The sequence below is a fragment of the Vanrija albida genome, assembly GCF_041260175.1.
Source record: "Vanrija albida strain AlHP1 chromosome Unknown contig_3, whole genome shotgun sequence".
NCBI lineage: Eukaryota > Fungi > Basidiomycota > Tremellomycetes > Trichosporonales > Trichosporonaceae > Vanrija > Vanrija albida.
In genome coordinates this window covers 935,947-950,548 of record NW_027191422.1, presented here as the reverse complement: position 1 = coordinate 950,548, position 14,602 = coordinate 935,947, and the positions used below count along the sequence as shown (strand labels likewise).

The 14,602-nt window shown below is 55.3% G+C and overlaps 4 protein-coding genes across 4 annotated transcripts; 2 read left to right on the top strand and 2 right to left on the bottom strand.

The window, feature by feature from the left end:
• Positions 1-91: 91 nt before the first annotated feature.
• RPN7 (proteasome regulatory particle subunit) lies at positions 92-3,116 on the bottom strand (the record flags this gene model as incomplete). The annotated part of the gene is made up of 10 exons (XM_069352209.1): positions 92-144; positions 186-477; positions 562-892; positions 930-1,243; positions 1,701-1,723; positions 1,774-1,919; positions 1,970-2,250; positions 2,294-2,513; positions 2,565-2,710; positions 2,754-3,116. The coding sequence occupies 10 exons, from the start codon at positions 3,114-3,116 to the stop codon at positions 92-94; spliced, it is 2,169 nt and encodes a 722-aa protein (XP_069209627.1).
• A 490-nt stretch (positions 3,117-3,606) lies between these two features.
• Positions 3,607-4,891, top strand: LEU5 (coenzyme A transporter; the record flags this gene model as incomplete). The annotated part of the gene is made up of 6 exons (XM_069352208.1): positions 3,607-3,733; positions 3,785-3,825; positions 3,879-4,103; positions 4,141-4,204; positions 4,257-4,791; positions 4,843-4,891. 6 exons carry the CDS (start codon positions 3,607-3,609, stop codon positions 4,889-4,891), a joined length of 1,041 nt encoding a protein of 346 aa, XP_069209626.1.
• Positions 4,892-5,074: 183 nt separating this feature from the next.
• Q8F55_003677 (uncharacterized protein) lies at positions 5,075-5,737 on the bottom strand (the record flags this gene model as incomplete). Its single annotated transcript, XM_069352207.1, has 2 exons — positions 5,075-5,152; positions 5,195-5,737. 2 exons carry the CDS (start codon positions 5,735-5,737, stop codon positions 5,075-5,077), a joined length of 621 nt encoding a protein of 206 aa, XP_069209625.1.
• A 973-nt stretch (positions 5,738-6,710) lies between these two features.
• On the top strand, positions 6,711-7,612 carry Q8F55_003676 (uncharacterized protein; the record flags this gene model as incomplete). Its single annotated transcript, XM_069352206.1, has 2 exons — positions 6,711-6,846; positions 6,891-7,612. The coding sequence occupies 2 exons, from the start codon at positions 6,711-6,713 to the stop codon at positions 7,610-7,612; spliced, it is 858 nt and encodes a 285-aa protein (XP_069209624.1).
• Positions 7,613-14,602: the final 6,990 nt, after the last annotated feature.

Here is a 14,602-nt window from a genome sequence, read left to right as displayed (position 1 = left end):
CCCGCACGTGTGTCTGTACTAAGCAACAACAACAACCATACTTCCTCCTCTCTCCTTAAAGATATGTTACTTCGCCCTCGCCGATTCTTCTTTAACCCCATTTCTGCTCCGACGCGCCCGAGTTCTCCTTCCCTCTGTCACGTCCTGTTTCACTGGCAGAATATCAGGGGTGGCCGATGGCTCACGCTTGGGCTGCTTGGCCGTGGGTGTATCCAATCGTTCACGCTTGGGCTTCTTGACTGGTGTTGGCGACTTGTCTGTCGAAGGCGTCGGTCGTTGTGTTGTTGATTCGCGGAGGTCTGCGGCAAAGACGACAGCTTGACACCATCCTCCCAACGGGCCCCACTTCTCTGCCAAGAATGTCTGGATATCTTCGTACAGCGACGCAGACATGGTCTTCTTCCGGAGCCGCGCAGGGAACAGCGGGTGCCGTGCCGCGATTCCATAGATGTGGGTGTCGACAGGGATCAAGGACGGCTGGCTGTCAGCCCTCGCTCCTGCACCTCGGCTTACATGGTCCATACACATCAGCATGACGCAGTCAGCGACCTTGCGACCCACTCCCTTCAGGCGAATAAGCTCGGCCCGGGCATCTCCCTCGGGCAGCTTTCGCCAGGCCTCCAGCTCGGCGGCGACATCCTCGTTCGCGGCGCGCAGCGTCGCCAGCGTCGAGACGATGAACGGGGCGCGGTAGCCAAAGCCGAGCTCGCGCAGCTGCGCCTCGAGCCCGTCCTGCGGCAGCTCGTGCGGCTTCGGAAAGAGGCGATAGACCGTCTCGTTTCCGCTGCCGTCTGGGTCTTCCAGCGCCAGCAACGTGGGCGAGAAGCGCGCCGAGAGCTTGTGCAGCAGGGACGTGATGCGCGGTATGTGGTTGTTGGTCGACGTGATGAACCTCGGCGTCAGCCCGCGGCCTCGGCGCACAAACTCACGCGAGCAAGCACTCCCACGGATCCTGCCGCAGCACCCGGATGCCGACTGCGCGGTCCCCGAGGTCGACCTTGCCAAAGAACGCGGGGTCGCGCCCCCGCCAGTCGTCGTACAGCCCCACCAGGTCGGGGTAGGCCCCCAGCTGGAAGTAGTCGTCGAGCCATTGTCTCGTCAGGCCCGAGTCGCGGTCGGCCGCTGCCGCCTCGGCCGTGGGGTGGATCGCGGTGAAGTGGATGCAGGTCGGAGACTGTCGGAGGCACACCACGCGCGGCGGGTTGTCCACGGCCCGCGAGAACTCCTCGGTCGTATCTGGCAGCTGGTGCCGATGCCAGAGGAAACTCTGCCCCACAGGCAGCGTGTTTCGCAGCGAGAGGTTGGCCACTTGGATGGGCAAAGCCGACCAACCACTCGGAAAGGGCGGGCGTGTCCCGCGCATTGTCGGTGCAGTGAAAGAGTATTTTAGATGCGATTGCGGATCAGGTCGACGAGATAGAACTGGCTCTTCCAAGGTCACATTGTGGTGGAGGTGGGGCCCCTTTCATGGTCTTTCGACCTGTGCTGGCACAAGAACACAAGACTCGCCACGAATGTCTCTAGAAGCAGTTAAGAAGAAGCAGATTGCCAGGGCGATGGAGAGGTGGACACTCCACCACAACCCATCTTATTGCCAGCAACGCCCCGCTGACCCAAGGTGTCAACACTATTGTGTACATGCGACTTCTATATGCTCGACTTCTTCCACCGCCCTCGGCCCCTTGGCAGCCTTAACCCACCACACGGTGTAGCTTGTGCATGTCTGGAACATCAGCTCACGGCCCTACACGACGCCTGTGGAGGAGCACTTACCGCTAAGGAGCAAGTCACCCTGCTTCAAGAACTGCTCGTAGATGGCAGTCTTGGTGTGCGACGACAGCTTGTCGGTGGTAATCACACCGCTGACCTTGTCGATGGTGCATGACAGACGGCCGTTGGCAATAAAGCGAGAAAGGTCGCTACAGCAGGTGTCAGCATCTTCATCATTGTAAACAGCTAGCCCACTCACCGGTCCATGAAGGCCTCGCTGACTCCGAACGAGCGGCTCATGCGCTCGAGCGTCAGGCTCCTGTAGCTCTCCAGGAGCTGCTGGTACGCCTTGATGCGCATCTCGCGGACGTAGTACCGGGCATGCGGAGCCAAGATGGGGTTTGGAATGAGGTATTGCTGCTCGACCTCGGCAAGGGCAACGAAGAACGCAGCGTAGCTGCTCTTGTAAAGCGAGTCGGTCAACGCGGCAAGGCTGGGGATGGTCGAAATGCACCCATTGACCTCAGAGCTCGACAGAATCTGCATCGTCAGTGCTGCCCGTCATTGGGGTATTCCACCTCACCTTGGCTTTCAAGTTCTTACGGTCGCAGCCCAGGGCAGAGGCAAGGACAGCCAGGGCAACGAACTCCTCGTACTCCATCAGCTCCGTCGCAGTGAACGTTGACAACGAGTCATTGAGAAGGTCGGCAGCCTGCTTGAAATCGCGGATGGAGAGGAGGTGGAGTGCCCGGTACACCTTCAGACGGTTCCTGCGGTCCCAGTCTCCGCCAGAGTCGATCAGGCTGGGCATTGTTCAGCTCACGCTCCGCCATGAAGTGGGCACGTTGACTCACTCAGCCGCACGGGCGATGTTGCTGATGACAAGCTGGGCGTCCGACGAGAAGAAACCCATGCGGATAGTCGCGAGGACAAGGTCGATGCGGGCTCCAAGTCCAGTCGTCTTCTCCAGTGCAGTGTCAAGTGCAGGGATAGCCAGCTCCTAAAGGCCGTCAGCGGGGTGCTAATGGCAAGGCACAACTTACCTTGTGACCAATGCGGCAGAGGTACATGGCCTTCTGCCTCAGCAACTCCGAGATCTCGCTCTCGCCAAGGTTCTCCTCGGCATCCTTGAGCTTGGTGTCGATCGACTCAAGCTCCGCAGTGTTCTTCTTCTCGAGCTCAGCAAGGAGCTGAGCGTTTGGGGGCTTGAGGCCAGTCGACCGAATGTAGGGAGCCATTTCTGCCGTCAGCAATAGCGAAAGCGATTGACACGCACCATCAGCCTCCACGGCAGCCCAGAAGGCAGTCGTGGCCTCGTCACGGAGACGGTCGACGTTGACAATCTGGTAGTGCCATTGAGGAACCTTGAGGTTGGGGAAGGGGAGGGGGACGCTGTCGTCGGCCATGTTGAAGAGCACGGGGGGTGGTGGGGCGGAGGAAGAAGAGGGTTTGAAGGTAAGCCGTCGCGGCAAACTCGATGATGATGGACGTCGAGAGAATGACTTGGTGACGACTGAGACCGATTGCATCAGTGATCAGTGATGACTGACTGAACGCGCGTTGGTTGAGGGACACGTGGTTTGATAAAGATTAATGACGTGTTTTTAATCCGCTCAAGTCCCACGTCTCTCCGCCTGGCTCGGTTTGGAGCTCGCTGTTCGGTCGGGTGGTCGGTTGGTAGGCAGCCCGGAGCGAGCGAGCGCTGCCCCGCCAGCGCGCTCAAGCCGCCCACCCAGCCCGCCCACACAAATGCGCGAACGCCGCGGCCGGCCGGCTCGCCAACACGGACCTTGCCGAGCTCCTCCTCATTTTACTCATCCAGTCGTCTCCTTTGGCGTTTGTCACCACTCCATCTTCTCTACATCTTTACTCTCTCGTGTCTTATCCCGCGTCGCCATGGCAGGTTACTCCGCCGGGGACAGCGTGTCCCCAGCGACGACGGAGACCACGCCCCAGGCCATCACACGACTGTGGAACGAGAGCCGCCACCGCGCGAAAACGGACAAGCAGAGTTGGGACTATGGTGCGCCAGCTTGCCCATTTCCCCCACCTCGGCCTTGCTGACGGGCTACAGTTATTACCAGTGGTGTCGTGGGAGGAATAGCGGGCTGCGTCGTGCGTACCTGTTGCTGCCAAAGCTGCCCGCAGTGCTAACTATTTATGCACAGGCCAAGACGGCCATTGCTCCGCTCGACCGTGTAAAGATCTTGTTCCAAACGTCCAACACCGACTTTCGCAAGTATGCTGGTACCCCGGCCGGTCTGCTGCACGCTACAGCCAAGATCTACCACACGACTGGCATACGAGGCTTGTTGCAAGGGCACTCGGCAACCCTGTTACGCGTCTTCCCGTACGCGGGTATCAAATTCATGTTCTACGATTGGATCGAGAAGGTGAGGGTGCCAGAGTGTCTTCTCTGCTGACATCCAGATCCTTATCCCAAGTCCGGAGATGTGGACTCCCGGCAGATACTTCCTGTCTGGTGCTTCGTCAGGTAGGGATCCCGGCGATGCGGTCGAAGAATGCAGAGAGCTAACTTGCTCCAGGAGTCGCAGCTGTCCTCCTAACCTACCCTATGGAGCTTGTTCGTGTTCGCATGGCCTACCAGACCTCTGCATCGGAGAGAACCACTCTTAGACAAGCAATCAAGATCATCTACAAAGAGGCCGAGGTGAAGCCAACGGGACCATCGACCTCTGGGGTGTCGGCGTTCACAAGATCTCTGCCGTTCTACCCCTTCTATCGCGGCTTTTCGGTCACGCTCCTTGGAATGATTCCCTACGCAGGAGTCTCATTCCTCACCTACGGCACAATGAAAAGCAAGCTGCCAGATTATGTGCCCTACTTCCGCAACAGGCATACCCAGCGTGACCTCTTCTGTGGAGCAGTTGCTGGCCTCATTAGCCAAACTGCCAGCTATCCGTTCGAGGTTGTCCGCCGCCGAATGCAGGTCGGAGGAGCGAAGGGAGGCCAAGGCGTGAGCTGGAGGCAGGCCGTTCAAGCCATCTACGCGTCTAGAGGATGGCGAGGCTTCTATGTCGGCCTCACTATCGGTTACATTAAAGTTGTCCCCATGACCAGGTGAGCATACACACAATCACTGTCTCGCGGGGTTGCTGACGGCTGGTGCAGCATCTCCTTTGCCACCTGGCAATTGTTGAAGAGGCTGTTGGATTTGTAGCCCTCGTCTGGGCCTTCTCAAGATAGCGCCTCTCCTTTCCTGGTCGCACGCAGCCGCCAGGTGTAAGGTGGCCGCTTTGTAGCAACATCATCACCATCACTATGTAGATTGCATATGCCATCACATCACCGTACTACCCATATGTACTGCCCATACGTCCACATCCTTCATGCGCGTCGCTCGTCACTCCTTCTCATCCACCTGCGTTGATGATGGCTGAGCGTTGGGTTCTGAGGGCGATATTGAGGTCAGGACCGAGCTCTGGGAAGGAGTTAGTTTGCATCGCGGGCAAGTAGAACTAACCTGCTCCCATGTCTTCACGACTCCATCCACGAGGCCACGCAACTCCAGCAGCGCCCGCTCGACACCATTGGCTCTGCTAGAGGTCGTACTCGGTGCGTCCGCCACAAACTCGCGAAGGGCTCGTCGTGCGCTGATTTCGTGAGAGAGGACATCGCATTGCCGCGCCAACGAGTCTCGATCCGCGCGAAGGTGGCCAATAAGTGAATGCAGCGAAGCAACCTCAGCTTGCGATGCCTTCAGCGAGGCGGTTTGCGCGACGAGTTGATGCTGGGCTTCGTCGCCTTGCCCAGAGTCGTTGACTTCCCCCCGAAGGCGGCCCAACTCGATCTCCTTGCTCGAAAGTGTCGTCTTTGCCGATGCCAATTCCGTTTGGAGCTTCGAAAGGCCTTCGTAGTCGAGCGTCGCGGTAATAAGGGGAGCGGTTGCAACGGGGGCTTCGGCCTCAGCCGAAGGCTGGGTGGCTTCGGGGACCTTTGCCGCGAGCAATGCAGACAGCCTGGATCGAAGGCGATGATTCTCGTCCTGGATGTTGTTGACTGTCATCTCCAGGGCTGTGCTGGGTGTGGTGTCAGTGACTGTCTGTCCACTTCACGGCGCGAGAGGTCCACACACAGCTCTTCCCTCTTCTTGTTTCGACTCCTTTCCGCCGCCCGACGATTCTGCTGCTTCTGTCTTTCCTTCTTCTCCTCATTTGAAAGTCCATGGGTCGCCGCCTTGCCGCGCAATGGAGGGTCTGAATCCACGTCATTGACAGAGCCATCTTGAAGGATGCCAACCGAAGGGCCGGCTTGCGAGTCTTGCAGTTGTGTCACGTCTGCTGGGGCGGGGGCGGACTGGTCGTGGGCTTGAGACGTCGCGTCGTCGGCTTGGGTGTAATCTGATGGAAAGAGCTCCATGGCTGCAGGGGTATCCGTGGTGGATGGCAAAGAGGGATGAAGATCAACAACAAAACAACAACACAAACAAACAGATGTCGAACGTTTGACGTGTAGTTCAAAACCCGCATGTTGTTATCACCCACGCATCGCGACTTAGCGGGATCAAATTCACCCCACTAACCCATCGGGGCTCCGTTCGGCTAAGCACAAAGATTGGCCGGTCCACCTCCACTTCAACCCGACATCTATGATTCGAGTCGTGCCCACAAACACTTACTCCTCCTCGTCCTCCTCCTCACTGCCAACTCGCAATCCTTGCATTCCGAGATGCCTCTACTCTGTCGGTCACTTCCTCGTTGGCAATCTGCCCTACAGTTGCGGAACACCCGGGGTTTGGTCACGGCAAAGCCCAAGGTCCTGCTCCTGGATCCCATCAACCTGGCTCATGAGGAGCTGGCAACTCTTAAGCAAGAGGCGGACCTTATCGTGAGCGCCTGCACCTGCCACCTACATGGGGCTTCTCTTACTGTGACAGCCTCTCGAGAGTAAAGACCGGGCGTCTTTCATTCGCGACCTGGGCACCTCGTACAGCTCGGTTTCCGCTATCTATCGCCATTTCAAAGGGACTGGCTCTATCAATGTCGGTCTTATCAACGAAACCGACAATAGAATCTGACCGCTGGCAGGTGACCGGACGATTCGACGAAGAACTGGTATCCAAGCTGCCTTCATCTCTGCGCTTCATTGCTCACAATGGGGCTGGATATGACCAGAGTGCGTAACTTGGAACGACGACCCACAGGCCTAACTCTTGTCAGTCTCTGTGGCGCCCTGCACCAACCGTAACATTCAAGTGACCAATGTTCCTTCTGTCGTCGACAACGCAACCGCCGACAGTGCTCTCTTCCTCATTCTAGGATCCCTTCGGCAATTCAACGTCGCCATTGCCAACGCCCAGAGAGGAGAGTTCCACCGGGGCCTCCCTCTCTCTAATGACCCCGCGAACAAGGTCCTGGGCATCCTTGGGATGGGCGGCATCGGCAGGGCTCTCGCCAAGAGGGCAAAATCGCTGGGAATGACGATTCAATACCACAACCGGTCTCGCCTTTCGGAGGACCTGGAGCAGGGGGCAACATATGTTCCTCGGGACGAGCTTATCGCCACGTCCGACGTTCTCTCCCTCAACCTCCCTCTCAATGAGTCGACCAAGCACTCGGTCGGCACTGCAGAGTTCAAGGCCATGAAGCCCACTGCCATCTTGATCAACACGGCCCGCGGCCCCGTCGTGGACGAGAAGGCCCTGATTGCAGCTCTTGAGTCCGGCGAGATCGCTGGCGCCGGACTCGATGTTTACGAGAACGAGCCTACGATCCCAAGCGAGCTGCTGCAGCACCCACGAGCGATCTGCCTGCCCCATATCGGAACGCTATCATACGAGACTCAGAAGGAGATGGAGGCATTCTGCCTTCGCAACATCCGGGCCGGCTTGGCCAATGGCAAGCTGACGACTGTTGTGCCAGAGCAGAAGGGCCTGTGGTAGAAAAGATAGAGGCGAATGTAATACATGGAGGATCGCGTGTCACCAATGCTCGTTACTGCTATCCCGCGACCGGTCCAGCTGTTTGGATCGCACTGCACCAGCATCTCTCTCCCGGTCACGGAGGCTTGGCTGCAGCTTTTACCAGGTCCGATGCCTTCCGGTATTGCAAAGTACTCCCTCTTAATGGCCATTGGCACTGGCATCGAGCTTGATCAAGAACCTTCGCAGGTAACCAAGTATGCCTAAGACGAGGGGCAGATCGTCTTAAGCAGATGGTGGCAGGAGCACAAGGGGCGCACCGGTGGAGCTTTGACTTGGGGTTAACTGACTGCTCTCCAAACAGAATACAGTCGAAGGATGTATACTTCATTGACAGCGGATGCCTGTTGAAGCAGAAGCCCGGCAAGTCCTGGGACCGTATGGCCTTCAGAAGCCTCGCGTGAGGCAGCTCCGGAGTGCCAATGTGTCCCGCCCACCAACCCAACCACAGCGGTAACGAACCAGATTGCGCTCGCCACGGCCATCCACCTGACAGATACGGATTGCATGAGCCACTGGTACATAGGACTGGCGGTTGGATTGGGATCAATCCTCTTGGGTTTCTTGCCTCGGCCAAGCTGGCCGACAAACTGTACTGGCGGCCGCTTCAGTGGTAGCCGGATGAACAACACACCCCAGGCTGCAGGTATCAATGTTAGTAGACCCGTTAATCGCTGTTCCAAACAACGGACACAAGGATAGAACGATTTCACTTTAGGGGCGACATGTAAGTACAATGTTCGTCTCGGGCTCCATATCTCCAGCTCTCAGATCTCAAGTGCGATGACAGACGGCGGCTCTACAACCCCTCTAATCAACACCCCACATTCACGTTCTTGTCTTCTTCCTCTTGCGAACAAACTGGCGGAACCGGCTGATGCTGCCAAGATGGAGCTGAGCGACCACTCGTCTCGTGAGTGGACATTCACGGGGAGCATCTGATGAAGCAGGAGTGCCATGTGTGAGTGACACAGAGATCGTACCGGTGAATATCGGTACACGCACGCGTCGTGGAATGCGCACGCATTTGCCCCCGTCTCACCATTTCACCACCGAAACCAGTGATTCTGGTAACATTAACTATCAAACCAACTGCGAAATGAGATTACAGTGGCTGTGCCCAGGGGTTTTGGGGTTGTTACACACCACCATGCAAGGTGCGCTAATCATCGATGAGGGAGGGCTAGTGAGATGAGCATTATGTGGCAGGCATGGTATGAAGATCACTGGCTATGGCCAAGCAGCAAGCAGTAAGTAACACGAGTTGTCCACTTTGTAAGGCAAGGCGACGCGTTTTGGCGGTGCGACGGAATCAAATGCGTGTGCATTCCATGACGCGTGCGTGTACCGATATTCACCGAGATCGTACTGCCGACCGCAGCGCTACACAAGAGTTTTAGACCTATTCCAACCTTGCTGTTGAGGCAGTAGATGTGGTAGCTAGCTGGACAAAGTCCCTTGTAGAGGTGGTGATTCTCTTCAATGCGCGATGCCTCTGAATCAATCGGTCGAGTAGTGCATCGCACTGGATTTCCAGTGCCGGCTATCACTTGCGAACTCTCGGAAGTTTAGGATGACCGGATTTTCGCAATGCATGTGGTCTGACAGTTTACCGCTCTAGGCGGTTGTTTATTGGATGGGTACGGATCGCTCGAGAGTGCATAGTTTGACTGGCACCACACTCAATTGTGAGAGGGCCTGCGGTGTCCAGCTCTATACAATACAACACAAGGAGAATGGTTCAAGGACCACAGTGCATGGTAAACCTAACAGTTCTGAATAGCCTCACTCATGTCACCAATCGGTAGCTTGCACGATAGGATGTGTCAAGGGTGTGTGCAAACAACACGACGAGGGCGTGCAGCGAAGTTGGATGTTGAGTTTAGGGCACTGCATTCCATTGCGACTGTATTCTGTACATTGAGACGTTGTTCCTGTCGAAGACCAGCACAGTGTCATATCAAATGACCACTGTGTCACATATTTATGAAACCGGCCATTTTATGTGGCTGGGTGGTATTTTGACACAATGTACCACGCTGGACGGGCGACTAGGAATACAAGGCAAGTGTTACAGAATCGCTCTGGTGCAGCGAGTAGACAGCAGTGCTGACGGTGATTGGATGCATGGTGTTGGAGGCGCCGCGTCTGCACAAGGGTGTTTACTACATTATGCCCGGAGGAAGACTCTAGCGATTCGATTACGCATCGAGTTTGCTCCCATTGGTCTCATTCGTGCCATGGCGGTAAATGGTGGGCATACAATGTGTTGAACAAACTGTGGTTGATTCGAGTGGAATACGGTCTGTATCGGTACACGCACGCGACATGGAATGTGCACGCATTTGGCTCTGTAGCACCCCCAAAACGCGTCGCATCGCCTCGTACAATGAATAACTCGTGTTGCTAAGGAGTTCCCCACCACCATACACATCCTGCCTCCCACCTAGTGCACACCTCACTAACCTACCAGCCAATTCCACGACGCGTGCGTGTACCGATATTCACCACTTAAAATGTCGTTGCGTAGCTGCAACGGAGGCAATCAGGTGATTGTTAGTCGCAGGAGTTCCAGGCTTCAAATGAGATTGGTTCCTGAGCGTCTAGACTACTTTTAACAATTGTCGGATTTTGATCAGGAAACCCTAATGTAATTGGTGTTCTAATCAAATTCGATCAGATTTGATTGCAGCGACAGAATACTCAAGGGAGTAATGGGAGCCCCTGAGCAGCCTTTGTACATGTGCATAGATGGCTCTCGAAGAGTTCCTGCGAATTGATCATTGCCTCCCAATATTGTCTGAAAAGTGAATTGTATTAAAGTGTGCTCTACAAGCCAACACCGGCATCCTTCGCTTGTGTATAGCAGTGATACGGCAGCCCTTAATCATGGCATGGTGGAAATTGGCCCGCGCTTGGGTCGTTGGACTCTCGCAACGCCCCAATGGAGATCTCTCATACAACCCCTCTCAACAACCGCAACTGTTTCGAAATGTCTAGACAAGAGCCAAACAATATTTTCGTGCACTTCGATTATCCGCTGGCTCAGAAAACGCCCGTCGTCGAACTGTAGAGTCATTCTTGGAGCATCACAGCTGCGTTGTTGGGCAGTGCTGCCCATGAAGGCTATAAAGCCCGACTATTTATCGATGTCGGAATATACTGAGGCCCCCGCCGGCCAATGGTTCACCAGTTACTCTTCTGTGTTAGGTAGTGGTGTTCTAACAAATGAGTGCATTCTGATGAAGTTGCTTTCGCCGCTATTCTCTCTGTAGTACGGACAGACCCTTCACATCCACGCACTGAGTGCTCGATGGTGGTTCAGAAATTTCCTCTAGGGCTGTCTTTTGAAGCCCTTCATTTTATGCATTGTATTCGAATGGGTGACAGAAGTTAGCCCCCATCTCTACCATCATAGGACCACCTCAGAGTCCTAGTGGTGCCGCTGGTGCAACGTTCAGATTGCGTGTTTGGTGACAGCAAGCTGTCGGCGCGAGCCCACAATCAGGGGGAGGTGTGGCGAGACCGATACCGACCGGAAGGCGGGTGTGCACTGGCGTTTAACGGGCAAGTAGCCAGGTTCATCAACAACACCAGTCACTACCAACTCTCCCACTTGAACGAAGTCAGGAAACCATTGTAGGCATTCAGTTGCATTCGTACCTTCCATCCCCAAGGTCACACACATGCGGATACGGAGCCTGTATTGAGCTGTTCTGCGGTCGCCTTGAACTCAGACATCAAAACAACTGACTGAATACAGCATGTCGTAGCAGGGTAACAGAGTGGCACTGATGTGTCGGTCGACTGTTTGGAACAGGACTTGATGCACATCAATCAACCAACGGTACATGTCCGCATCGTGCACTTTTCAATGCCTTGCACGACAAGAACATTGGGTCACAGAACTCACCACGTGTTTACGGTGAGTATCGGTACACGCAGGCATGGTTGAAAGCGCATGCATTGACCCCCGTCACTGCCAAATCATGACGGACGACACATCATGCATGGCGTCGCATCGCTCTAAGTCAGTCAGCTCGTCGCCACCCCCCTCAGCTGTTTCCAGTGTGCCTGATATGCACGGCCCATCACACAGTTTGTCCTGTCCGTTGGACGAGGCGACGGTGTTTTGGTCGTCCGACAGGGTCAAGTGCGTGCGCATTTCATCACGCGTGAGCATTTCATCACGCGTGCGCATTTCATCACGCGTGCGCTTACAGGATGTTGACCACCTTCTTGTCAATGAATTTCAGGCATGCGTACTCATCGCTAAAACGGACTCTCAGCCCAAGGCTCTAGGACTGGTGTTCACCTCAAGGAAAGGGACAAGGGCAGTATAGATATTGGGGCAGGGATGCTACCACATCAATTGCAACCATCAACGTCCGCACCTGCTAATAATTCGAACGTTCCCAGCCTTTGTCACAAACTATCCCTCACTCATGGCACTATAACATGATTTGACTTTGGAAACCTCATGGTAATTACAGCTGTCAGACTCCCGCCTTGTCCTTCGCCGCAGGTGCAGGTGTGTGTAGCAGGTGGCTGCCATGTTCCCCTGTCAGAGTACTTTTGGAGGCGATTATGAGGTCAGATCCTACAACCAATGGAGGGTTCACCATTACAACATCTAGCATCCAGCCCTTACAATGAATGACCCAGCAAGTTCCTCTATAGAAATCGGTGGACAACCCTAAGGGTTTTCGCTAGGGCACATACTCCATCACGATTTCCTAATCAAAGATTGACAATTGTTAAAACAGTTCCATCGCACACGGGGCAAATGTTGACCCAATGATCAGGAAGCTGCACATCGCATTGTGAGCCAAATTCAATAGACTCGGCACACCGTGGAGGCATGGAGGCCCAGTTCACATCCTGCAGAGCCTGGGAAGGGTAATTGAACGCGTTTAGATCGATCCATAACACTAGACATCTCCCCACGCAATGTCACAATTTCCAGCTGCGGGAACTGAGGATCAAAATAATGACAAACGGACGCAATGGCAGTATGACAAGGCAAATGGACAGTCAGTATGGGCACACATTTGATGTGCTGTGGCGGTGATGCGGCTCACTGAGCGGACGGACCAAATGCGTGCTCATTGCACACAACTCCTGTTACAACTTGCGATAGCTAATGCCAGGATCCCTCCCACACACATTAACGTGGTAACTGGGAAGTCCCAGGAGTTTGAGGTCGTTGCATTCAAACAAACACAATTCAATTTGTTTCCTTGCATTGCTTGCCGGCTAAAGTGGATTCTAACGGGCTATTTGGTCAAAAACAAGCAATGGGGTTGCGATCCCTTAACCTCCATGCTCCAAGGCTCGGTACTGTCTGAGCAAAAGCGGGCGTTTAATAATTGCACGAAGTCTTTTCGATTGTTGCACGAAGTCTTTTCGATTGTTGCACGAAATCATTACACCAAATCATAATGACACTGCCTTGATTAGAACCCGAGGATTATGAATCAACTTCGTGGCGACTCTTTGATCCTCCCCCAACCCAAGCTGTAGCTGCAGCCCTCCAGCCTGCACAATGACCCCTCTACAGGTCCCACACCCGTCCCCCGACGTCAGCATGCCCCTTCCCTCCCCCGCGAGCACGACAGTGTGCTTGAGCATGCTGGAGGATGCCCCATCCACCCGTCCTCTGGCCTGTATAGCTGGCTTTGTTACGTAAGATACTTCGTGCATTTACTGAGAAGACTTCGTGCAATTATTAGAGGCCGCAAAAGCGTTGCAACTCATGCAAGATGGTTGAAAGCCGTCATCTGATGGTCCAACCTTAAAGCAGTTGACGGGGCACCTGGACCCAGCATCCGTTCACAGCATGAAGAACTCCATATGTAAGTGCCCTCTGGGTCGATTGCGGCAGCCAACAGCAGAGGACAGAGCGTGCGTCCTGAGGAAGAGGATTGATGGCGGCGACCTTGCCTCTGAGAGGATAGAGTACATGGAACAATGTGATGGTCTCTGTACACAACGCAGGCAGTACAGGAACCGCGACGCCAAGCGAGGGTGTCGGCGCCGGTGGGTCGCACCCGTTCGCATGACGCTGCCGCTGCCGCCGGCCGGACGTGGAGGACTGGCTCCAACCGCGAGGGCTTTGTGTCGCGCGCCCTGTCGACCGGCGCGAGTGACGCTCCTTGGTTGACTACGAGCAGCGAGATGTACCGCCCCCCCCCCCCCCCCCAACACACCCCTCCCCTCTCCCCGCGACGCCGCCGCCCGCAACACCGGCGCCATACGTGACACGTACCTCATCCCCAACAAGATGGCCGTGGTTGCGCAAGGTCGTGGTTAAAAGCAGCTTTGGGGGCGGCTGAGGTCACGTGGTGACGAACTCGTGTGGCGTTCGAGCCAGGAAGATGACTTACTTGCCAAAGCTCCAAACCCGCAACTGTTTACTGGCTGTCAGAGGAAGGATCCGGGAAGAAGATAGATACGGGTATGCTCGGGGGGGAGGGTGGCGTCGACATGCGCTGCCTTACATACGTACCTAGTGGAGGAGCTGCCCTCTGCTACAGATCCTCCTGGCCGTTGGCGGTCTCGATACCTTCCACTAACTCGGACGACAACTCGGACGACCAGCGCTTGAACATCCCATAAGCCGGTCGATAGCGGCATGCATCGCTTCAGCGGCGTGGCTTTTCGAAACCCCAAGTCCTCAGTTGAGGCTTGATATCTGTCTAGCCCTGTGTCAGCTGCACACTCCACCCTGGAAAGATGTCTGCAAACGGCGTGATAATTGAAAGAAAAATCACCTAACTTCGTAGCCAAACCTGTCGACATCCCCTATCTCTTCGAGATAGGTCTATCGGGTTCTTTCCAACCGAAGCAGGTATAGTTTAGTCCGATTCGACAAGGGCTGGACTCAAGGAGCCGATGCAGAAGGTTGGGGACTTGACGCTGTCACGAGTTTGAATGGGCTTGGACTACTCC